At 33.1% G+C, this 25,617-nt stretch overlaps 4 protein-coding genes across 4 annotated transcripts; 1 reads left to right on the top strand and 3 right to left on the bottom strand.

Moving 5' to 3' along the window:
• Nucleotides 1-250: 250 nt before the first annotated feature.
• LOC130622148 (ATP synthase lipid-binding protein, mitochondrial-like) lies at nucleotides 251-4,835 on the bottom strand. Its single transcript, XM_057437564.1, has 4 exons — nucleotides 4,695-4,835; nucleotides 942-989; nucleotides 735-837; nucleotides 251-464 (listed from the first exon to the last, which is right to left on the bottom strand). Exons 1-4 carry the CDS (start codon nucleotides 4,737-4,739, stop codon nucleotides 295-297), a joined length of 366 nt encoding a protein of 121 aa, XP_057293547.1. The 5' UTR covers nucleotides 4,740-4,835; the 3' UTR covers nucleotides 251-294.
• A 2,198-nt stretch (nucleotides 4,836-7,033) lies between these two features.
• Nucleotides 7,034-16,565, top strand: LOC130621927 (uncharacterized). The gene is made up of 14 exons (XM_057437296.1): nucleotides 7,034-7,234; nucleotides 8,223-8,371; nucleotides 8,592-8,719; nucleotides 8,833-8,892; nucleotides 9,207-9,243; nucleotides 9,364-9,405; nucleotides 9,612-9,684; nucleotides 9,857-9,936; nucleotides 10,039-10,078; nucleotides 10,391-10,436; nucleotides 11,127-11,297; nucleotides 11,969-12,095; nucleotides 12,839-12,969; nucleotides 13,179-16,565. Exons 1-14 carry the CDS (start codon nucleotides 7,153-7,155, stop codon nucleotides 16,045-16,047), a joined length of 4,035 nt encoding a protein of 1,344 aa, XP_057293279.1. The 5' UTR covers nucleotides 7,034-7,152; the 3' UTR covers nucleotides 16,048-16,565.
• A 465-nt stretch (nucleotides 16,566-17,030) lies between these two features.
• On the bottom strand, nucleotides 17,031-19,291 carry LOC130621929 (serine/threonine-protein kinase DCLK1-like). Its single transcript, XM_057437297.1, has 3 exons — nucleotides 18,832-19,291; nucleotides 17,619-18,155; nucleotides 17,031-17,304 (listed from the first exon to the last, which is right to left on the bottom strand). The coding sequence occupies exons 1-3, from the start codon at nucleotides 19,105-19,107 to the stop codon at nucleotides 17,137-17,139; spliced, it is 981 nt and encodes a 326-aa protein (XP_057293280.1). The 5' UTR covers nucleotides 19,108-19,291; the 3' UTR covers nucleotides 17,031-17,136.
• A 690-nt stretch (nucleotides 19,292-19,981) lies between these two features.
• On the bottom strand, nucleotides 19,982-25,127 carry LOC130621869 (COP9 signalosome complex subunit 4-like). The gene is made up of 10 exons (XM_057437227.1): nucleotides 24,922-25,127; nucleotides 24,494-24,645; nucleotides 24,005-24,108; nucleotides 23,493-23,649; nucleotides 21,517-21,667; nucleotides 21,353-21,437; nucleotides 21,066-21,151; nucleotides 20,751-20,866; nucleotides 20,564-20,648; nucleotides 19,982-20,314 (listed from the first exon to the last, which is right to left on the bottom strand). Exons 1-10 carry the CDS (start codon nucleotides 25,073-25,075, stop codon nucleotides 20,169-20,171), a joined length of 1,236 nt encoding a protein of 411 aa, XP_057293210.1. The 5' UTR covers nucleotides 25,076-25,127; the 3' UTR covers nucleotides 19,982-20,168.
• Between the last annotated feature and the right edge of the window lie 490 nt (nucleotides 25,128-25,617).

The raw sequence follows: 25,617 nt of genomic DNA, 5'->3' as shown, positions 1-25,617 counted from the left end.
AATGTTTGCAGGCCACAGCAACCACAAATTGTGGTGATTCAAAAGTAAATAATATAAAACATTTGAAAAGAAAACCTACATTTCAAAAAAATTGAGGACATTTGAGGAGAACTAAGATCTTTTGTATTTAAGGAGTTATGAGGAGGGGTGGGAACCCTGACACAGATAAATTCTAAAGGACAATCTTTGTATTCTTCCAAACTACAAAAGCAGTAACGTGTGATGGGCAAGTGAATTAAAAACGAGTATGCACACGACAATGTATTTGTTATTTATAAAGTATTTATTTTTCATTTACAATCCGAACAAGATTAAGAATGACATCATAAGTGAGAACAGTCCCATAGCTTCAGATAAAGCAAATCCTAATATAGCGTAGGAAAACAACTGTGGTTTCAATGATGGATTTCGTGCATAACCAATGACTAAACTACCAAACACTGTTCCAATACCAGCACCAGATCCTATATAAAAATCGATTGTTAGAAGAAATGAAAAAAACAATAATTCTCGCTGAATAGCTTTGAAATGATACGAACGGCGTCAGGCTATTCCTCCCATACCTGCTGTTAGTCTGCTGAGATTTAAATATTTAAGAGCGTGCATTACAAAAAAAAATTGTAGTGAAATATCTAAAACAACATTACTTTTTGTAGGTTTTTCGAAGTTACACAACTAAAAAATTGTGTCAAAACATACACTGTACTGTAAATAAAGCACAATTGACATCTTACCTGCGCAACCAACCGTAGCAGCACCTGCACCAATAAATTTAGCTGCTTGTTCAATATCCCGTGATGCAACAGTTGTATGTAAAGGTTGAGCAGCAATTAAAGCCTAAATTTATAGATACAATTTTTTTGAAAGGTACCTGCAGGATATCAGAAAAAAGGCATGGTGACAATTTGAAACGAATTGCACCATATCATTTTCTCACCTACCTGTGAAGTTCTTGGTAAAATCGCACTTTGTCGGAAGCCACACCGTGCCTGGAAATTAAAACATATGAATTACTAAAAAATCATATCTGGGGACAGTAAAAATTGTCATTTCATTGAATCATCAATGACAACTGACAACATGACAACTGTACCTTTTATTTTGAGACAATATGCTAAAAACGTCATGTCTTCACAACAAAGATGACAAGGTGTGGAACACTTTTCTAAGGTTGTTGCTATATTTTTGCCATGCTTCCAGCTTCTTGAAGAACATAGGCTCAACATACTGGGAACTTTAACTGATCGAAAAATTGTTTAACTACTATTTTCAACTTTGAATCCCTAAAATATTTGTTTGTCTTGCAAACAGTGGCACAGTATGATTTAAGACCCACGATGACAATTTTCTACATGGGATGAATATCCAGCTAAAACTATCCACCAGAACTGTTAAGTTTTATGTTGTTAATGTTTGTTTTTTACTTGTTCGCTAGTTAAGGCAATAGATATTGGGCAAAATGCTAGATGTTGTATAACTCTTTCACAGTAAAACTATAATATTATATACAAAGGTAAAAAGTGTTTAAGGTATATAAACATTAATTTCCTATTGAAGAATTAAAGTATATGTGCAGTACATAAAAAACCGGGGTGTCTACATATGAGTTGGCCTCAATTTGCCTGACATTCTTCACATTTTCCTAGTTCCTGAGTTTTTTCTATAGTTATGGCTGATGAACTAGCTAACTGTTCAAGGAAAAAAAATGCAATATACATGAAGAAAAAGAAGAAGCAAAGGATGAAACAAATATGGCTTCCCATCAATTCTCCTGAAAAAATGTATTTCCACAATTTGTTTACCCCTGAAATTATTCTGTGAAAAAATGCCTGGACGAAGGAGCAATTCCGGACACATTAAGACAAGCCAACATTGTTCCAATAAAATGGAAGTCAACCTCAAGGGTCAAACTACAGGCCAATTGCTTTGACCTCACATATAATCAAGATTTCCGAAAAGGTTTCAAAAAGGGTATTAAAATCTATTTAATCCATCCCAACATGGTTTCAGACATGGTAAATCTTGCCTTGGTGAACTTCTAAAACATTATGACAAAATCCTTGGATTAATTAAAGTTGGATCCAATGTTGACGTGATATATCTAGACTTTGCAAAAGCCTTCGACAAAGTCAACTTTCAGATTGTTTTAGCAAAACTAGCCAACCTGGGAGTCAGTCGTAACATTAAAAAATGGATCCATTCATTTCTCACCAATAGACACCACACTGTTATAGTTAATAGCACTAAATCCAAGCTAATGCCTGTACTGTCTGGTGTTCCTTAGGGATCAGTGTTGGAGCCCCTACTATTCCTAATACTAATTGGAGATATAGACACAGATATCTCAACATCATTCCTACAAAGGTTTGCTTAGATTCTCAAAATCTACAGATAGATTTAAATATAGTTTATCAATGGGCTGAGCAGAATAACATTTCATTCAATAAATCCAAGTTTGAGCTTATCCAATATGGTAAAATGGAACTTTACAGATTATCAATACCTAAATCAATTAAGGTTTGCCAATTCCATCAAAGTTGCATGTAAAGGACTTGTATTTGCTAATACTTCAGCAATTACTTGTACAGGGTTTTAGTGAAAAGTTTAAAATTCCTGGCTTTTCCTGACATTTCACAAAAAGATTAACATTTTGTCCATATTCTCAAAATTATTGATAATTCCTAACAGAAGACCAAATCAGTGTTATTTTAGCAACAAAATTTATGTTAATCAATCAAACTTTATAATATCAATAATGAAAAATTATTACTGCAGTGAATTTGTGTGGTCATTTCTTTATAAAACATCAAAAGTTTGGTTACTAATAGAGACAGTTGTACTTAGTGTATATACTTGAAAATTTTCATGTTTCCATAAATTTTGGTGCTGAATTTAAATATGTTGGTCATTTTTGTTGAAAATGATCAGAAAATTTCAAACATGTTAACCCGGATCCGAGAATATAATAAAAGTGTAACATCATTTATAGATAGATGTGCATATTTTACATGGCTAGCCTCACAAATATCGAGGGATATACCCTGTCTATTATTTCCAGGAGGGATCATGGCTTAAATGGAGAGTCCTAGAGTATTTAATGCTCATTTTGAGCTACACAGACCCAATTAGGGCCCACTAGACAACTCCCACAACATCCAACGGCCCACACAGTGTGCCATCTCCCCAATTTCCCTCACATGACTTGGATTAACCCGGGGCTATGGTAACGTTCACTCGCCCATGTTGAATCGCCGTCAAGAGAAATCGAACCCCGGTCTCCCACATGCCGCCTAATTAGGTGCCTAGGGATACCTTGGGTTCCCTTTAAACTAAACTAATAAAATCATTAAAATGTACTTTAGGCCATACAACTTGAAAATGGAGTGGTGCGTCCCTGGCTTACAATGTTGGACTTCCTCCAGAACTACACTACCATGTGTACAAAATCTACTGGTTCAATAAGAAATTTTGGGGGTGAATTATAAGGCTGACATCACAAACATCTAGTGTGTTAAGAGTCACTTGACCAACCCTATTTTTGATTTAAATATTTGACATACATAGTCTGAAGAACTAGATCGACAATATTAAAATATAAGAAAATTAAGGAAAACTTTTAAATATGCTATTACAATGTAAATAAACTACAGTCATGGTGAACACCTAATTAGGCGGCATGACCTAATTAGGCGAGTTGTTTAGTTAGGGGATGTGATGTAGTTTAATTAGGCTACCCGTAGTCTAACTAAGCGAATGTAAATACGTCGAAAATATTGTAGACACTTGATAGTTCCTAAGGCAAGGCCCACAGGCAGGCCAAGAAAGACAGGAGGCTATAAGGACAGACTTGATACAGAGGAAGTTGAGTTTAGATCTAACACAGTCTAGATCAGATTGGAAAAGGGTCATTAATATACCCCGTCCAACCCATGCTAGCATGGAAAATAGATGTTAAGCCGAGAATGATGATGATGATGATGCACTACAATTTTTACATGAATCAAATCTGACCACTTTGCAGACAATTTTGACCAATTATCATCTTATTTGCATCGCGCATTGGCAACTTATGGCCCAAACCTTTAAATAATGGATTTCAGCCATCCATGCCACAAGAAAAAAATATGGCGGACATAAACAAGGTATTGTCTGACGAAGATTTTAGCATTGTTAAAACAGGATGTGAATCAAAAAGAAACATTACAAAACAAACAAAGTATTTGTTACCACATCCATCTTAAAAAAAACAATTTTTTTTGCGTTTTGTGAAAGAATATCTTCATTAAATTATTGCGTATTTTACTATCGTAACCTAATCAGGTATAGAACCTAATTTTATTTTAACATAATTCTTACTTGCGCGAACATATCGAGGCACGTTTGACAGTTTTGGAATCATGGCCGCGTAGACTATCCATCCTGAACAAAGAGTTTTTGCCATTTTTTCTTAGGAATGTGTAACAAGCCATTAGATATTGTAATGTCTTAACTAGGTTACATATGGCCTAACTAGGCTACAATGAGTCGCCTAAATAGGTGGTATGCCCTAATTAGCCTACCGTCGCCTAATTAAGTGTTAACCCTGACTGAACTACACCTCCTAAATTAGGCGTCTATTATTACATTCTACCTAATCTTACTTTTAAGGGTTAAAAGGAGCGTTGTAATTAATATAACACCAATGCGATACTCACAGCATTTCTGAGAAGTGGAAGAGCGATTTTTGATGGGAAATACATTGCTATATACTTTTTGTTATGTCTCTGCACCTTCTTTGGCTGCTACTTTTACCCGACCAGCCTGGGTCAACGTGATCAAATCCGACTGAAACAGCGCATGCGTTTACACAAAAATTGGACACAAAATACTAAATTCTCACCCGCAGAGATTATTTGTTTCCTTTACAGTAACCTTCGTTAAATGGGGAGAACCTGCCTTTAATTTTTATAGAAATAAACGTCAAGACCACTCCCAGCTAATAATAATAATATTTTCCCTAAAAATATTTCGCTGATCTTGCAGGAAGGCCACTAAATGTTTTATTTACAAAAAAACAACATTGATTTAGAAGAGTCGTTGGAATCGTTAGCTCCATAAAGCGCTCATTATCTTTCGGAAAAGTCGTAGGTTCGAACCCCACTTAAAATTAAGCAGAACTTTTAAATATTTCTCTGCAGCTCAAACAAAGTTTTAAACGCTACCATTAAAAACAACTGTTGTGGTCCTTCTTAAGAACGATAAAACAAGATGTATGTCTGTTGAGAATTAACCTAAGACGCAATTTTAGATTTATTGTTGCAAATGTAAAAAAATAACTTTTGCAATAGGATTAAAACGTGTTCTGGATATAAATTTTCGCATTCGGAAAAAGAAATGAAAGTTCATTCATCAAAAAAAAAAAAAAGTAAAATTCAAATCATTATCAAGCTCAAAATTAAGATGTGCTACGACAGAAAAATATAGACTTTTGCAGATAATGGATATTTTTAACCTAAAAGCATAAACTTTGGCGAAAAGACCTGTGTGCAGGGGAGAATGTGTTTTAAAGTAAATTGAAATTTTTATGTAACGTTAAAGAGTGCTGTCGCTGTCCAGGAATGTCGGGTAATGAAGGTTCGTGTGTCGTGCCCATTTGGTTAGGGAAATTCAGTTGCCATAGATACTTTTTGTTTCGGTAGAAGCGTTATTACTTTATGTTATAATTCGTGGGCAGTCCCGCCCAGCCTGGTGCTAAATGAAGTCATTGCCAATCCTGTGACCTTATCAGAGAAAAAATAACAACAATTCGGATACTTATTGCAAAGGTGGAGAAGAGTGACGGTCCTGAAATTATACACACGTTGGCGGGAAGATATGTAAACATTGGACCTCAATAATGGTTGCTGCAATGAAGGAAAAAAAAAAGAAAATGGAAAGGTAAATTCTCAACCAGGCAGTCATGCGTAAAGTTGATATGAAGGATATAATTTCCCCTTCAGTGCGACCGCAAAATTCCCACTAATTTCTATAATATATGGTAAAATAATATTTGAGGTTAGGCCATGATATATTTGTTCTAAAGCTTGCCAGTATTTACCAGATAATGTTTTGCAGGATTTTGCAGGCAGTGCGATAATATCTTCAATAATATCATGATAACAAAGCCATTTAAACTGGTATGAAACTTTAACTACCTTTTTTTGGAAAAAAAGGACATAGCTAGCTAGCTGACTAGCTGCAAGTCTTAACCAAGTTGGAATCAAGTTAACTAGCTATATTAGCTAGCTAACAATCGTTGCCAAAAGTAGTTGAGAAAAAGGCAAAAACTGACCATTAATGACAGTAAAGGCAATAAATACAGAATAACGATTCTTATTATCCCCTCCCCCTTTATGGAACTTTGCAGAGTCATAGCAGCAAACTTCTGTCTTCAAAAAACCTGAGTTCAACATTGTCTGGGTGGTGTGGGGGAAAAATTGTGTATAATTGGAATTTTAAAAAATGTCTCAACACTTTTGGCAAAGATTGTAGCTAGCAGCTACGCTGGGGTTAGGGTTGATCCAACATTCTTAGCAGCTGTTAAACCTCACCTTTGATACCCTTTTGATAATATTCCAGTCTTTCACACTTTGTCTAGCTACGTTGAAAAAACTGTTTTTGTGAACCTAGGTAGGATCTCGGATTTGATTTCAAGGGTGTTTTCTCTCCATATAAACACCATATAAACATCTAAAAATAATGCAAATATTATTCCAAACACAAAACCTTGAAACTAATTTGTTTTGCTTTGATTTCACAACATCACTTTGAATGTGTTTTTATTTTTTAACAACAATACATCTTCACCAATACATCTGTATGTTTGATGTATTTTTTAACGTAATAAAGATGTGTGTTCTACAAACAACTTTTTTAAATTTTTGTTTACTTATATGCTGTTGTTTGTTTACATTTGGATCAGTTATTTTTTAAATTCCCCCTTAAGAAAGTCATATAGTACAGTTCTTAAATTTTCAGTCTTGCAGGTTTTTCTAACAAATAAAATTTTATAAATGTGATGTAATGTGATTAGAATTTTAGCTATATAATAAATGTTGAACAATGTTGGTATTGGCATGACCAGTGGATTGGACAACAAATTCTGCAAAAAGTTTAAATTGCATATATCTAAAAATGAGACATTTGGGAAGTAAAAAAATATCAAATGAGATCATGTCATACAATGCAGACAATTTGAGACGGAGTCCAAGAAAAAGTAAGTAATGGATTCTCAAGTTTACTCTAACTTAACTTTAACTCTATTAAACTTATATTTGTTTAGTAATAATTTTTGACAAGGAGGGCAGAGTTTCCCCAGTTGTAATATCTTTTTGCTGATGCACTTAATCATAAATCCGTAAAGAGTTTCTCCATGTTTTAAGATGACGTTTCACAGCTTCTGAAATAGCCTAAAATTGCGTATGGTGACATCCATCTTTAGTTACCTTTTTTATTTCATTAGATGTTACAAAAAATTAAACATGTGATTGTTTGCAACAGTGCTAATGAATAATATCTAAATAGTTATTGGAATTTAAAATAAATATCCTGTCTGACATTTAAAAGAAAAAATATTATTATTAACTCTTTCTTTTCTCTAAGATATAGAATAGCTTTTATTGTTTTTTGGTGTTTTCTCCTAAAATCTGACCCTAGCTCCTAAATTATACTATAATCTCTGAGTGTTATAAAGTTGTAAATCTGTGTCCATCCTGTTACTATGTATGTAGATTTTATAACATTAAGTACATAATTTCCCAAAATTTACATTTGTTATTTATCTATGTTTTCTTCTTCTAACATTACAACTAAAGTGTCTTTTACAAAGCATTGTTCTACTTATTCTGATAGCAAAAAAAGTAATGAACACAAATTTGATTATGTTTTCCAGGGGTAGGGTATGTTACCACGCCACTTTTTTGTTTTTTCCGCCTCTTTTAATTTTATGTAATTTAAGTTGGTTTCAAGAATATAAAATAGTAATAGCAAAATGTCCTGCTTTGTCCTCTGACTTATGAATTTGTAAATGAACTTTAAAAGGAATTTTAAATTCTGTATCACCTCAGTTTATTGATAAATGTTGAGGATTTTTATTTAACTTTGATGAAAAGGACTAATTATTGAAAAATATAACATACCTTTATAATCAACAATAGTTATTTTAATGTACTAAATTCACAGGTTTGTTTTATTCTTTTGTTTAGAAGCAAAACCAGTTCAAGATAAAGGACGTCGAAAACTGGATTTTTGCAATGAAAGAAAAAAGCCATTGTCAGGATGCAAAGTTTTTTTGGACATATCTTTAAAGACCACAGTGTCTGAAATAACAAAAAGAATAGAAGCACTGGGTGGTGTAAGTACATATTTTCTTAAAAAACACCAGTAACATTATAGGATAAGTGATGACAAACGTTTTGTGTACATTTGACTATTTAAAATTCTGATTTTCTGTGATGTTTCACAACATTGGACGATGTATACTGTTCTGTTGAAAAGTTTTCAAAGTATTATCAACATTATATTGATGATGCAATGATTCAATTAATATAGGCCTGGCATTTTTTTTTGTTTAGACAGTTGAATGTTTTCTTAGCAAAGATATTTCTTTGGTTATCACGAACCAAAAAACTACGGTCAGACCCGATGGATTTTCTCAAATGCCAAGCCCTTTATCACTTGGTCCCAGTCCTCTTCAGCCACAGTGAGTACCATGTGACTTTTGTATGACACATCCTCTTTTTACCTTGTATAGAGAAAAACATTGAAAAGCATGTTAATATACAATATCTTTTATATAGCATAATTATTTTTTAGCTTTTCAAATAAATATTCTGCTGCACAATCACCTTACAGTACAGATTCTCCACAGCACAGGTAGCATATCAAAGATTTTGTGTAATTAATGTATGAATACCTCATGCACAACTGTAGTAGAAGTATGTTTGATTATATTGGATTTATGTATTTCATGTGAAAGATTGGTGTGTTTGTCAACTAGGTTTTCTTGGATATAAATTTTCATACTATATAGTTCGAGAATGTACACACTTATCACCAGACATTTTGAAGTTAAAGTTGTATATATGAAGTTTTGTTCACGTTAGTTCTCGTTAGTTGCTGCTAAGTGTCGTGAGGACTAAACCCTTCACCACTTTTTTACTAGTAACATCTTTATATCTTATTTTTAGTATTGAAACTGGAAAGCGTGTGAAACCACCGCCTGTTGTAAGGCTACTATTTTGTTTTTATTGTATTCTATTTTTTTCTTGCATTAAGCTGCTTTTCCTCGCATAATACCAGTAGCAGTTAGGTTCTTGCTTTTAGCTGATCTCATTCTTTTTTTAGGCTACCAGAGGAAAGTCATTACTGGACAAAGTGCTTGTATCTGTAAGTTGCATCGTGGTTGAATATCAAACTAAGTAGTGATGTCTTATAGCAAATTAATTATACATAGCTCCCTATGGTTGCAAAGCAAGTTATACAAAAAGTATATTAGATACAACCTTACAACCCACTATTGTGATATTACTTTCCCATAGGCTGTACAACGTTTAACACAAAATTTTAAAAGCTTATGTTGTTATTCAATTTAGAAACGTGGGTCAGGAAGTGCAGATACAGTGGCTAAAGCCAAAAACTTGGGAGCGGTTGTGTTTACAGTGGAAGGTTTGTTTACTAATAGTTTGATTATGCTGGACGGAAATGCAAAGGATTGTGGTAGTCGTGACTTCAGTAGAACTTGATGTGTACATCCTGTAAAACAACAAGTATATATATTTTTATATAAATATATTAAAATATTCTATATTTTCATTTTGTTTGTTTCTGTGAACATTAGATTTTATGAAAAAATATATGAAGAAAAGAGATTCGATATCAGACAAACAAGTTTTAAAAGAATTAAAAAACCAACCTATGGTGAGAATTTTGTTACTACGTCGAAGAAGAAAAAAGATTTAAAAATAAGAACATGCTAGAAGATTATTTATGTAAAGTCTATATGCTAAATAACCTTTTTAGATTCAAGCAAGTCATTCAAGAACCGTACCAAACGTGAAAGGTAGTTATTATCGAAAGCATTAAGTATCTTCTTTTTTAGTCATATTCCTTGTATTTTAGTTGCATAGTTAATATATCTTGGATCTTTTATATAGCTGTTGTTTTTCGTTTTAGCCTTAGTTGATAAACGTGATATTCAATTCCAAATGATTTCAACTTTACATTTGCTATTTTGGTTGTTTATCTCACTTGCTAAACTCAAACATTTTATTCTGAATATTTGATTAGCATGTATTAGTGTATGATGACAGATATTCAAAGTGACTTGCTCGGCAACTTGGTTTTGTTTTTCAAAACTTATTTATCTTTTTAGTGTACAAATTAAAGGACTCTTTCTTCAAAATAGAAGATCAATCAAGGTTTGTTATATTTTCTAGTTTTCTTATAGGTAGAAAAATTGTGTAAGGTGTATAAAAATTTTGTGAGAATACGTCATAATAAATTAACGCTAGATTTAAAATATTTGATCATTTTACTTATTAAATATACACCAAATTAAGAAAGAAATTCCTCAACAAAGAATTGCCAGGCCTCCTTAAAATCTTTAGTGTAGAAGTCTCAAATCTCTTTGAAGAGTAGACATTTTTTTAACAACCATTCAAATTTTCTGGATTTTACTTAAGCATGTTGCATTTTTTAGTATGCTACATGGATGCTGCAATAATTTGCTTCACTCACGACATCACATTTAAAATTTCTCAAAATATTCAATTTCTGTAAAAAGAAATAAAAATCTCGATCAAGTGGATTTTTAACGCAACACTTTCTGAAAAATCTGTTTCTCTTTTATTTATAATCCAAGTCGATGTTCATGAACTTTTGTTATACCGCTAAATTAAAAATCCACACTAAATTTAGCAAAGTTTTACTTCACTCAAGGTATATATCCTTGTTGCTTACATTTAACCCTTTCATGTTGCCAACATAGGAGTGTAAGGGGCAGATGTCATACTATCGTTTTCATATACAAAAAAAGAAAGAAAAATAGAAAAAGCCAAAGTATCATATACATGTATTTGCTTAGCCATATTCTATTTTTATTGTGTTAGGGCATTTCGACCAATCCTCTATGAAGTGAAAGCGTGGCCTAAATTGCATTTTCAAGTTCAGCAGTTGCATTCTCCTTTTGACGTCATCAAAGAAACGAAGGCTGCAGAAGATAGAAAAACGTGTGAAGCTGAAATGGATGAAGAAGAAACATGTTCTATAAAAGCAAAAAGGTTGGTGTACATCTTTTCTCTCCTTTTTTCTCTTCTCTTTAAATACTTAATGTTCTATTAGTGACGAGTTAAGGCGTCCTTTTGTACGCTAAGATTTTTAATGAATGTGTTGATGCGTACTGATTGAAAATCATTAACATGATGAAATTTGTGTGCGCTTTAGCTAAGTCATCTAATATTAGTACACTAGTTATTGCACTTGTTCCTTTTTTGTGAGAAATTTTGCGACTCCTCATCAATAGTGATCCTTATAAATGCTGCTTGTATACTGAAAAGAGAAACCAATTTAGTCTGTACGCAAGTAGGGAAATTACAAAAATTATTATTTTAGCGAGATGTTTTAGCATAAAAAAAAGACATCAAAAAACAAATTTTTTGATGGAGCGTTTTTTCAAAAAATGGAGCAAAGTGGATATCTGAATCAGGGAAAAGTCAAAGGAGTGTTTTTCAGTTAGGATTTTTTACTTGGAAATGCCGACATTAAATGAAATTTAGCCTTTATTTAGTCTTTCAAAAAGTAATTTTTGCCGTGATTTAGAATCACTTTTAGATATGAGTGTGTGGGAAGGGATTACCTTACCTCTAGTTGCAAGGTTACTTTTAAAACTTGTATGCCCGATTAAATTCACCGTATGAAATGAACCTATATAAATTTACGTGTTTCATTGCAGTGATGAAAATTCTGATCGTTTGGATAAGGAAGACAAAGGCGAGTCTTCACAGAAAGTTTGTAGGAAGCGTGCATCAAGACCAGGTTATTGTGACTGTTGTACAGTCAGATATCATGATTTACACAAGGTAACAAACGTTGTTCAATATCTCGTGATCAGTTTAAATAATTTGTTTGAGACTGGCAGTGTTAACGATAAAGTTTTTTTCTGTCATAAAAAGGCCAGCGACTGGAAATTTTTGGAAAACCTTCGAAAACTCATTTTGTCCTTAAAAACCTTCATAACATTAATATTAAACAAAAAGTGTTTGTTTGGGAAATACATATTGCAAATACATATTGCAAAAAACAAGAAATTCTACCTGTTATGTATTCCCACAACGTTATATTGAAATGTCTTTTCGTTTAAACTAATTTCAGATTTAGTGCGATTTTGACGTCATTGCGTTGCTCAAGGGCGCGCTTGTTAAATAAAAGAGCCACGCGATAGTGTTTTACAGCCGCTAGACACTCGTTTATGTTCGCAACGACTTAATTTTGGACGGAGCAACAAGTTCAAGGTCAACACTCAAAATTTTATTAAAATTTTGATCATTTTCCGACGTTCAACGTACTGACGTCAAAATTATTCACGTAGAAGCTCTTCTTAAAGATAGCGATCCGACTTTTATGCAAGTAGTTTTTATAAACTTTTTTGTTTCATCTTTATGATTAAGTTGTTTGAGAATGGGAGATAAACTTTATAAGTCTAAAAAACATTCAGCTGCTCAATGAGTAACTAAAATTTTTTCTTATTGTTTGTTTTTCTCTCCGATAACAACTTTAGTGTAAACTTTTTCAGTTACTTTACTCAAATGTACTTGATTTCTAGCATTTGAAAGGTGATCAGCATCGCAACTTTGCTACAAATAATTCCAACTTCAAAGCGTTAGATGGTCTGATATCAAAGGGAACACATTTTGATGATTTTTTGATTGGTTTAAAAGTCAACGTGAAAAAACGGTTAGACCCTTTAAAATATTTTTTCTTCTCAATAAAAGTACGGTTATCTTGCCAGTAGTTCAGCTAGTCTATTATTATTTATTAGTTGAATTTTATTAGCAAGTCTTATTTACTTAATTTTTATGTTTCCATTTAAATAGAAATGTTTCGCATTTACCTTAAAAATGTTCCTTCGCTTGATTGTTTCTTTTGTCTCATTTTCCCCATAGGAAGCCGAATGAGAAACAGCAATCTGCAAAACCAGCTAGAAATGATGACGTGACTGTCGTCGATTTAAAAAGGGCGAATGATACACCAGCTCATACTGATGTCGACGTTGTTTATCCAAAAAAAGACACAGTGGAGCATCACGCATGCAGCACGGACAATGCTGTTCATTTCAAAACAACGAAGAAAGATTGTAGTGAAGATGTTATAGCTGATGTGTTTAGTGCATCACAGCAAAAATCACCTTATGGAAAAAGAAATACAAGAAATTCAAGGAACGACTTATCACCTGTTAGTCCTTGTGTTTTAAGTGAGGAAAAGACGTGTAAAAGTGTTAAAGACACTAGTGCTTGTTTCAAACCACCTTCTAGCATAAAATTAATCACATCTAGTGTGTCTAAAAATCAATACGGCAACTCAAACTCCGAATATGTAGAGAAAATCGAAGATTCGCATCCGGAGGACGACGATGTTTTTAGTGAGCAAATACTGACTATAAATGCAAGTACGCCTAACAAAAATAAGCAGAAGCACATTTCGACATGTTTGGATGGTCCAGAGAACGAAATAACTACAAGTCATAGACAGAAAGAAAACGAAAATCCAGTGGAAGAACCAAATAGTTGCGAACATGTGATTAATGTTAGAAAATCTACACAACCCCCCAAGATGAAGAACCTAAAATCAAATGTGAAGTCTTCACCGATTCGCAGAAAAGCTGGTAAAAAAAAGAAACGTCGCCAGCGTTTTTCATCGTCGCAGACGTCAAGCCAAGCAAAAAACCAAGAGAACTTTGAAGACATTCTAAGAGAAGTTCAGCAAGAACAACACAAGGATATGTCTACGACCGTAGGTCATGTTGATAAAGAATGTACCGATGATACAATGAAAGAAAAAACAAAAGACCATTCGAAAATCGAATGCCAACGGAATCTAGTCTACCAAAGGTCTGTTATAAACCAACACGTAGTCCTGAATAATGAAGAAAGTTCTGTAAGTGATTGCTTAGTGTCGCCGGACAGATTTTTAATACGTCCAAAAGAAGATAAAATAGTTGACGCTGAAATATCATTCAATGCAACTGAAAACCCACTGCTACGTACCTTGTGCGAAAATCCTTCACGGAAACAGTCAGCTGTAAAATCACGCCAAGTTAAAGATGGGCGGGAGCAAGAAGATATGGAAGTTTCTTTAAGACAGTACTACGGAGATGGTTATAACGGTTTTAAAGAAAACATCCTAGGGAATCAGTTGAAAGTGGGAATTGATGTCCAACTCAACAAGCCAGAGGAGACAGTAAATTCTGTGTATCCGCTTAACAAGAAAGAGATCTTGCTTCATATTGACCTAGCTAGGTTTGCAGAAGACAGCAAAAAATTGAAAACAGATCCCGCCACAGATAGATATCTTAACGAGAATCTGCAGACAGTTCCTGGTGGAAATGTTGCATCAATCACACCGAAAGTAGAAGCAACTTCGACTGCGTTTTTAGAAGAAGTGTTTAAACAAGATAGTGAAGAAAAATGCTTTATCGGTTATCTGGACGAGGAAGATGTTTATTGCAATCCACAGATTTGCAACAGTCCGAAACATAAGATCAAAAGTGGCGAGGAAGAAATTTTGAAAACGTTAGACTTTAGTGACGATGACGACGACGACGACAAAAAAGATCTTATAAGCGGAATACTTCCTCAGGTCGAGCTGACAGAATACAAATCGTCGCAATGCGCGATGTTTTCCGTGAATTATAGCGACACAAATGAGGTTTGTGTACCTTTGTCAAAAAGATCGACCCCAAACAATCGAAAGAACAGGAAAAAACAACAGAGAGGAAGCCCAGGCGGTGACATATTATCAAAAAAGAAAAAACCTTCTACAGTAAAGCGTTTATTAACATTACGTAATTCTGATAAAGAGAATGAAATCGTTAAACCAATTTATACAAAAAACAAAGTTACACACATTCAAAGCTGCAATGAAAGTAAAAAGTCTGACGTAGCAGACATCAAGAAGAGAGTTGTAACACCTGTTGATCATGAAAGAAGCCGTAAACGTAGTCGCACCGGCAGTGATTCTGATCACGTGATCTTACTTGACAACTCAACACGATCAATTCAACAGCTTTCTTCACTATATGAGTCCGAAATAATCTTTGAAGAAACGCCCCTGGACGCAGTGACGGTTTTCTCTTCGAAATTATATGACAGAATTAAAAATAGAGCCAGAACTGCGTCAAAAAAGGCGTCCGAGTCGATTAGTAGGTCTTCTTCATGCTCTGCGTCGCCATCCCGTGTCAAGAAGAAGAAAAAGAAAACATATGAATGTAGTAGTTCAGTGGAATCTTTACAGAAGAATTCTATATTGGATTGTAAACAAACTGTGCCAGCCATTGATGTAGTAAATGCGACATCTGGATTAGATGTGTCATTGAATTCTCCACGAAGAAGTCCCAGAAAACGTCTTAATGTTTCTGAAGGTGGAGTTAAAGAAAGACGTATGAGTCCGCGCAAAAATGTTTTTCGTTACAACAGTACTAGCGCTAGCTGCAGTGCTTACAAAAATATTGCAAAACGAACAAACACATCCGATCGCAGAAATTCAAGTGAAAATGGAAAAAAATCAGGAAAATCACCAAATGGCGGTCACGTTAGTTTTGAGCGCCAATCTAAAACTCCTTTTAAAAGTCCACAATCGAGAGAAGGCGAAGTTCCGTCGCTACTACGCACTTCATTTGAATTCGATGATTTGAACGTTTCACAGGAACAACATGAAACGAAGCAAGCTCAGAAAAAGGATAGAAAAAGCAAACAAAAGAAAGAAAGAAAAACAAACCGTGCAAATCTTGATCCATTTACATTTGATGAGCTTTAAAAATTATTTTTACGTGTTGCGGTGTGTTGTAAAACAAACCGCTTTTATTTATTAGTATAGGGGAATAACCCACATGGTGGAGCAGCTTAAAGAGGCTACGAATTCGTTTCCCCAATGTACGTTATAAAGAACCCACCCTGTCGATGACTTTCATGTACTCCACTATATATAATACTAAAAAATACTATTTGTTTTGTAGCCTTTAAATGCAATTTTACTTCGTGCACAAATTTTTTAAAATAAATAACATTTACTAAATAGATACAACGATGATGTAATAAGTGTGCAAATATAATATTTTATTGTTCGGTAATTTCTTGACGGTTTTTTTTTAATATCAATCTGTATGGTTTGCTTACACCGTGAGTTGTTTAGGAGATTTTTTTTTTAAATTTTAAACAATTATCAAGGCAACCTTTTTAAGAGCAGAAAATTCGGTGAAACATTTAACTTTTTTACTTTATGTATAAATATTTTATGGATGTGAAAGAAATATATAATTATTAGGATTTTTTTAATTCTGTATAAAATGTGTGAATAAAGGAACTATTTCTTCAAGCAAAAAATTTATGTCATGCTTGTATTGTATTAATTCTAAATCGTCTCCTCTCGTTCTGTGAAAGCTGGTTTTGTGTATGTCAAATATCTTTTAAAGTTTCGAGTACTTTTTGAGATTTTTTTTTATTTATGTATTTATGTTTTTTTAGGTTTTTTTTTGTGGGTCAGCGATTTCTAAAAAAAAATCGTCAATTTATTTTTTGCGAATTTCAATCCAAAAGATGAAAAAATTTGATTCAAGACAAAACTAAAAGATATTAAAATAAAAAATGCGTTTAATGCGTAAATAAATAATAAGGAAGAAAATTGACGTTTTGCCAAAAATTATTCCGCTCAAAAGTAAATCCCGAAAAGCTATTTCCCAATAACTTGAAATGAAAAATACTCCTGCTAATAACTCGAACTTTAAAGAAAAAACGCAAAAGTAATAAAAAATGAAAATATTTACGGATTTAATAAAAAAATAAATATATTTTAATTGAAGACAGTCCCAGGAGAGACAAACTTGAAAAAAATTCTAAATTACAAGTATCATAAGGAAAGCGTGCATTCAATGAGTTTGCGTGACATCACGGCGTCTTCCCGCTGCGCACATGGTGTGTTGTGCACCAAAGTCGCGGCTGCTTTCACTGCATTGGCTGCTGCTTTTAAAGATAGAGTTCTTTTTTCGGTACACGTACTTTCTGGCTGTCGTTCAACCTGAAAAACAAAACAGGAGTTTAAAGTATTTCTTAATGATTCGTTACGTCCAGATGCTAAATTTCTTGTTTTTGATTGAACAGATAAGATTTAGTATAGAAATGGGAAAGAGTCCTAAGACTTTTTTTACATTTCTTAACAAAATATTTGGTTTCAGACCAGCACCTATTTGACTAGAAAGAAATATAAGGAATTAAGTAGCTGAGGTTAACAATATTGAGTGGACATGCAAAATGTTTTATCTTTAAAAAAAATATCTGGGAGGTTAACTTAGCATCAGCCTTCAACGGCTTTTTTGTTAACAGGCGACATACCGGTGTTTGAAACCAAGGATCGTACAACACTTTACTTGCTGTGATTCGACATGTCGGCACTTTTACTAGCATCTTTTGTATTAATGTTTTTGCTTTTTTCGATATACATGACCATTCATTTGACGGAAATTGTAATTCATCACTCATGACCATTTTAAATTTTGAGTTCAAATTCACATGGTCAAACGGACAATATTTACACAGTAAGAAATAAAACACAATTCCCATTGACCATACATCCACAGGGAGTCCATATGGTCGAAACTCCAATATCTCAGGAGCTACAAAACTGGGGGATCCACACACTTCATTTAGTCCAAAACTAGACACTTCTTCTGCTAAACCAAAATCACATAACTTCACTGTGTAGCAGCCATCTTTTTTAAACAGTAAAAAATTTTCTGGTTTTATATCACGATGAACTATGTTCTGGGAATGCATATAATTTACGGCGGACGAAATTTCCAATGCGAACAGTCGAGATGTATTTTCATCCACTTTTTCTTGATTCAATATATACTCGTGCAGATCGCCAAACTAAAAATATATTTACTTATTTATTACATATATCCATGACAATTCACTTGCAATTTTATATCTTCATCCTAAATTTATATAATTCTGTAACCTTAGATATATAAAATCAGGACTTGCAACAAAGAAGTATCTCAATTGTGCGTTCAACGTAAACGATAACAAACGAAACATTAGTGGTGTAGATCACTCTCATCTCCAGGGCATCAAGCTTTAACGCCTTACTTTGTTGATTTTGTTAAACTCATTTCCAACGCCCTAGTATACTTTCTACTGCTGGATTCCCTTGAGGAAAAGGATGAGTTTCCGATCTTTTAAATGTAAGCTTTAAACGCAAATGATGCTATCCGTGAGGCCTACATATAGCTTACATCCTCGTTCACAGGGTTTTTGTTCTTGATGTCAAGCTGCTAGCGCCTCAATGTTAAGAAACAAAGACCCCTAGGCGATGAAGTTAATAATAAGATTATGAGGACTAGTAGCTCATTAGACAGAGCGTTCGATCGTGTCCAAGAGGTCGTGGGGGTTGCTTGGTTGTACAAAAAATTTCAAAAAGATTTCTGTGCTTTAAGGTATATCTCTCAAAATTAGCGACACTGACTTCATAAAATACAATCACAACCAGAATATGTGGGAAATCAAAAAGACTGTTACACAACTGATGATATCCTGTACTCACCTCTGCCAATTCTGTGATGATAATAGCTTTCCTTAAGTCATAATAAACATCAACGAACGACAAGATGCTCGGATGTTTCAACTTTCGTATTATCGCTACTTCAGCTTTCACCATAGGAAGTATTTCAGTTCTGTTTTCTGGCGAGAAAGTTATTATTTTTGCAGCGTACATCGCTTTTGAAAATTTATGTCGACATTTTTTTACAACGGAGAAATTTCCGTTGCCAAGCGTTTTACCGAGTACATACGCATCTTTAAACTCCCTTGCAGAAGACATTCCAAAACGAAAATACTAAATGAACTAAAATATAAATTTATCCGCGCTTTACATAACATCTGTACTTGTTTTAAAAAACATCTTAACTTTTTTTCAGCTGTATAACAAATGTTTTGATTTTATTGTTTACTTTATAAACTATATCTCACGTTATATTTGAGCGTAATATCATGTTCTACTATTCAATCGTACTAATTTGACGTCATTTAAGTTTTAGGCGGTCTCAATATCCCAAAGAAAGAGAAAACGAAGTTTGGTTTTCTGAAATAACATAAAATTCAGTGTTTTTACCAAAATTTTATGAAAAATTTAAACTTTAATCTTTTTTTTTAGTTTTCCGGGGTAATCATTTATTTTAATGGGCGTAACGAGTTAATTCATTATCTCTTGGGTGGCATATGCGTGCATAATTTCTGTAAGCCAACCTTTATTTAAGCTGATAAATGAATCAAAAGTTACGCGATTAGCAGATGAAAAAAAAATCCTTAATTTGCACTTCTTGTGCGTAATACTACTGTAACTTCTCAAATAATAAGTTGGTTGCTCGACAACTTTGAAGAGATCGTAACTACTATGACCAATAATTTTTTTTAAACTTAATTTTTTTTTCAAATTCTGACGTGGCTGTATTTATTGTTTATTTCATACATGACATGACAGCGGCAGTGGAGTATATACTAATGGCTGCTATACACACAATGTGATGAAATTTGACACTTTCTTTTATGTACCAAATATAAGTCTATATTCGCCAATTAAAAAAGATTTTTAAGAGAGAGGCGCTAATATTATTAGTAAATGAAAATACAAGTTATTTTAATAACAACTCCTTTTTCTACTGTGGAAAAGTTGTGAAATGCAAAAAAGCAATACGGAACTGAACTAAATATCTTGAAAGTAACATATTTACAAATTCAAGCGTTAATTTTTTCCGACTGTGTGGAAACAGAAGCACGTGATTACTTGTTAAAAAACATGGGACACATGATGTCAAGTATTTTAATCTAAGTAAAAAATCTGGTAACAAAGCTAAATTTAAGGTGGTATCCATAGGAACAGCGTCAACTGGTATCCATAACAACAGCATTTTTATCAGTCTGTGCAGGTTGCCATTCCGGAACGTGTGTTTGAATTTTCTCAATGATGTCATTCACTTGCAAACAAACGCCTTGAATTTGTTCATCGAATGTAGCTAACACGTCTTGGCCTGTATAACAGAGGAGAAAATTTTAATCATCCAGTCAGATACTCATAAAAAATTAAACCAAGCGAAATATTAAAAAACAGCAACACAGATTTGTTAAAATATAGATGTAAGGTTTTTCATGGTTCATAGTGTAACCGAACCCGCTTGCTGTCAACTAATACAATAATGATGTACAAAATTCCTACCTCTCCTTAATTTCATCGCGAATTTTTTAGCATTAGATGAGAATTAAAAATACAAAAAAATCACCTTCAAAATGGACGAAACCATCAATTTGATCGATAAATCCGTTCATTGTTCCATTTGATATCATTTGAGACGCTATTTTCTCTGCCTGTCCAATGTATAGAAACGTAAGTCATAGTCAATATTTAGATTCTAATGACTACTTCTCTCATAGCGATATTGTGCTTTGAACAAGAAAAAAGAGAATCACCTTAACGGGAGGAATGTCCAACAGTATACCGAGTTGTTCAAACGATATGTTTTTGTATAATTTGCTGACTGCTAGTAGGTTATGTTCAACAACAGCTCGATCCAATATACTAGAACCTAAATATATACAGCTGTCAAACACAATAATTGATAAATCACCAGGCTTTATAGACTGCTTCTGTAAAACCTAAATTCATATTTTCATTCTTTCTTAAATTTCACATTTATTGCACATATTATCAGACAGGTACAACGAATATACAGCAAACAAAAAACATTACGTATCAAAATAACTCGAACAAAAATAAAAAAATACCGTCCGTAGTGGTGGCTTTTTGATGAGGCGCCAATAACTCCGAAAACTCTTTCAGCTGCGGGCCTCTTATTATTCGATCTAAATACCTTAAGAAACATTTTAATTACAAAAATCTCATCATATTCAGTTAGTTACAAAAAATATAAAATTAAATTTTGGTGACAAATTAAAGCATTCTAGTTCTGTAACAATCGATTGAGTCGACCACTTTTAAAAAACAAGGCAGACTAATTTGCTAGCGCTACGAGAGCTTTTAAATAAATTACTAAAGGTGAGATAATTCGTACATTTTTTCTAGAATTTCATGAGTAGGTAGCTGTTGACAACGTTCATCTTTGAACAGTGTGGCGAGCATGCGAGACCTTTGCCTCCCTAAATAGTAAACACGCTCAACTTAAAAAAAACGAACTTTTTTAATACAATAAATAATTTAAAGAAAACCTGTTCTTACCTGCTGAAGCAAGTATCGTGCAAATGAACGCGTGCTTGAGAGCTTCCATTCGTTCAGTATCATGGACATGGGTGTAGTATGATAACTCATTATATTTTTGTGCGGCCTCGATAAACTTTCTTCTGTAATCCAACACACGTGCATAACATACCTGAATATAAAAACATATCAGTTCTTTACTATAGTAGACTTAAGGCTGATTATGTCGGTTTGCTTCAGAACGCAACACAAAGAAAAAGATGTTTTTTACTTCTTTATATGTATTCACATATTTATTTCTTGTGAGCTCGCGCACAACAAATTCAATTAACATCAGCCAATCAAAAATAAATTTTAATAATTTTCTGTTGTGTTATTATTTTTATATTCTTGCTATTTTCTGTTTTTACAGAATATTGCATCTTTGTACTCAATTCATTATTTAGTAAATGTTTTAAATGTAGTTTAAAAATTACGGTCGCAAATCTTTTCATCTTCTTTTTAAACGTATTTTGAAATTTAAATCATTCCATTACTCTGCAATGACATGGTGCAGAGGACAATTTACCACTTAAACTTTTGATTCGTAGATTATATACTTAAGAGCCATTTTCTGTAAGAATCAGGCAATACTCAATAAGGAAAGGAAGTGAGGTTTCCAAAATTACTAGATTTTTACTTATGTTAAAGATACTATGGTTTTAGGAATTTTTTGAAAATTTTGTTCGATTTCGGTTATCGGTTAAGATTTTATGGCCCATTAAATATTTGCTATTTTTGGGCCTTTTTGGGCCATTTTTAAGGAATTTCTGGGTTCCATGTTTGAAATTATATAAATTATAAAATTAGTTAGCAGTCACTTTGATTTCATATGGATTCTGTTGTAGTCCATAAGTTCTATGGATCGTGTACCAGTTTTGCAGAATTTTTTTCACATTTAGCTAAAAATTATAGCTCAAAACCACCTCTCGGACCTTTTTTCCTAAAAATTGACCAATTTTCCCTGCTTTTGAGGCCCAAATTTGGTTACACCTTATACAGCAATGTGGGAATCTGAATGGCATTGGGTAAAGTGCTTACTTTTGTACAAAGAAAACATTAAACTAAGCATTGAAATCGTATGTGGTTTCCATCAATGACCTTCAAACTTCCGAAAAAACAGTTTAGGTAACTAGTTCCAGTCCTTTTTTCCAGAATGGGCAACATTTTCAAACTACACAATATTTGAAAATGTTTAATCCAAGGTGAGTACTTCACAAAAAAAGAAAAAAATCCATGTGATCTAGTCATGCCAGTTAGATATCATTGCTCAAAACAACCTTAAAATTACAAAAAAATGTTACGAAAATGTCATAATTTTGGCATATAGAGCCTTACAAGAAATGCCATATCTTTATTTATAGTTGTTACTAGGAAATGTGTAGCCCCTCTTTTTTTGCAGAAAGAAAAAACCATCGTATATAAAGGTAGGATAAAGGCTATTGCTCAAAACTACCCTAAGTTTACAAATGAATTGTTACAGACAAACTCTAATTTTTCCTTCTAGAGCTTCAAAAGAAAGGTTGTATTTTTATTCATAGATGTTGACAAGAAGTGTGTAACCTAAATAGAAAGAACTTTTTGCATTTAATGATCTATACCTAGGCTATAGGCTATTGCTTGAAAGAACTTCTGCTGAGGAAATATAGGATGCTTCGAAATCAAACAATTAATAACAAGGATTTAGCAGTAAAAGATTTAGATCATAAAGCTTGGAGAACAATTAAATTACCTATTTTAGAAAAAAGTATTTTGAAGTATCTGCGAAGCCATTGCATTAAAACGAAATTAACCTCTCTTAAAATTAATCTCAAATTGCATGCTGCACTATAATGGCCTTTACTTTAATTAGGCATCAGTTGGCTTTGTAAAACATAACGGCGTTTAGTACCAAAGTCTTGCAAACAATATAACAGGTACTAGGGGCTGGATATATATATATATACTTGAGTACATACCTTATAAAGAACAGATAGTTTATTAGCTTGATTATCTGATTTGTGTAACAAAGACGCTCTATTTATGTAAACTTCAGCCTGCACTGGATCTTCGTCTTCCAAATATAATTGTGCAATTTTCAGATAAATTTCAAGTTTCATTTCGTTGCTGTATTGCCTACAATACAAGTTTATGCTTAGCAAAAAAAACTGGTAAAAATTAACAAAAATAGCAACACCAAACAACTTAAAAAAGCAACTCAAAACAATCTTAAACATTCTCTTACAACCAAATAACATGGTTCGCTTATTAAAAAAAAATAAAAAAAATGAGGCTACTTGACAGCTATTTCCCGGAATCGGCTCTCCTAAAATTTTGTCACATTTAGCCAAACAAATTTACCACAATAATTCTGAAAAATGTCAAACTAAATGCAAAAAGAAATTGAAATAATTGGCAACATGTCAAACTAAATTTACACTAATTGTTGGAAGGCAATTCTTAGATTTATACAACCAATAAATAATATTACTTTTGTCCTGTTTCAAGAGGTATTCCAACAAGTGCATCAGCAGCAGAACGCCATTCTTGTTCAGCTTCATAAACACTTGCTAAATGTTGTCGTATCGATACAACCTGTGTACAGGTATAAAATCGTATTTATTACAGATGAATGAAACTTAGCAGGGTTTCTACAGGGGTCCAGACAATCTTCAATAACATTACTGACACACAGCTAAAAAATTTCTAGGGAAAATGCTTAACAAAGCAGTTCTCCACACCAGGAGCTGGCCCAAAATGCTATCACCAAGGTTTGGATCACCTACAAAGTCAGGTAAACATTCTATCTCCATGACTTTAGCATTTTTGACAAGGCAACACTTAAGACCATTCACATGCCCTACAGATATTAATTTTGAAATTCCCTTAAAAACAAGCAATCTTTTCTTGAACTACAAAACGTTACATCTTCCTGTTACTCTGATTTCCCTCAGAAACATATGTAAAAAAAATTCTGTACCTGTTCTTCAAATGAAATTGCTCTTGATTGAAGGTTATTTAAAGTAAAGTGTGCAATATTTTTGGACGTTATTGAATTAAACTGTGCTAGAGCTGATGCTATATCTGATATAAGTTGTCTTGAAACAACCACGCTAACATTCTCTTGAAGAACTAAATATACATTAATATATAAGAGACCTAAGAAAGGAACATGTGTACGCACAGAAAATACATGAAAACCCCATTGTACACAAATTTTTGTGTTCAAGGGAACCCCCTTTTTTGTATACTTCAATTTCATTTTCATTTTAAAGGTCAGATCTTACTAATCAATATAAAACCAGTTTGTTCACAATGTTTTGACTCTTTTGGCTAAACTCCCCTCTCTGTGCATATTCGTACTATGTGGATATCCTAAAATTACACACAATGCTGAAAAAAAATTACCTGTTGATATAAACACTTGCAAAAGTTCAGTTAACAGTGGATCATTTTGCTTTAATATGCCAATGAGATGCGATTTGTATTTTTCTATTGTATCTTTCTGTGAACGACTTTGACTTGACAATTCCAATAATGAATTTTTTAACTGTTCCGCCATTACAATATTATATACATATATATCTTGATATAACAATGTAAAATACAGATTTTTTAAACAGAACATATTTTCCAAGCTTGTTGATGTAAACCAGGCAAAAGTAAATATATAAAAACGCTGCATAAAAGGGTGAGCTCAGATAACTTTGTGAACAAAATTTGTCCTTTTTTGCCAATAACTTCCGAGCTGGCCCGAATTATTGCAAAGCTCACCCACATTATTCCTAAAATGAAAAACAGTGCTTTAAATTTTGTCGATTTAGCCACAAAAAGAGACAACCTTGAAAGTATCACAGAATTGTGTGACTTTATTATCTATAAATTTATTGAGCCAATAGTATCAAATAAAGCTTTTTGAGAACTCTACACTAACAAACTTTTAAGCAAAGTTTATTTGTGATACCATTGCATTATATTTGCCATTATGATTTTCATCAAAGTTATGTGCAGGACTTTTGCGACACAAGGCTTGATTTCGTGCTGTTAAGGCGTGAGTATACAAAAAAGGTGTGATATTTTAAATGCTATTAATTCTCCAAAACT

This window comes from Hydractinia symbiolongicarpus, chromosome 12 (assembly GCF_029227915.1).
Source record: "Hydractinia symbiolongicarpus strain clone_291-10 chromosome 12, HSymV2.1, whole genome shotgun sequence".
NCBI lineage: Eukaryota > Metazoa > Cnidaria > Hydrozoa > Anthoathecata > Hydractiniidae > Hydractinia > Hydractinia symbiolongicarpus.
The sequence above is the reverse complement of the archived record's forward strand: the minus strand, read 5'-3'. Positions and strand labels throughout refer to the sequence as shown.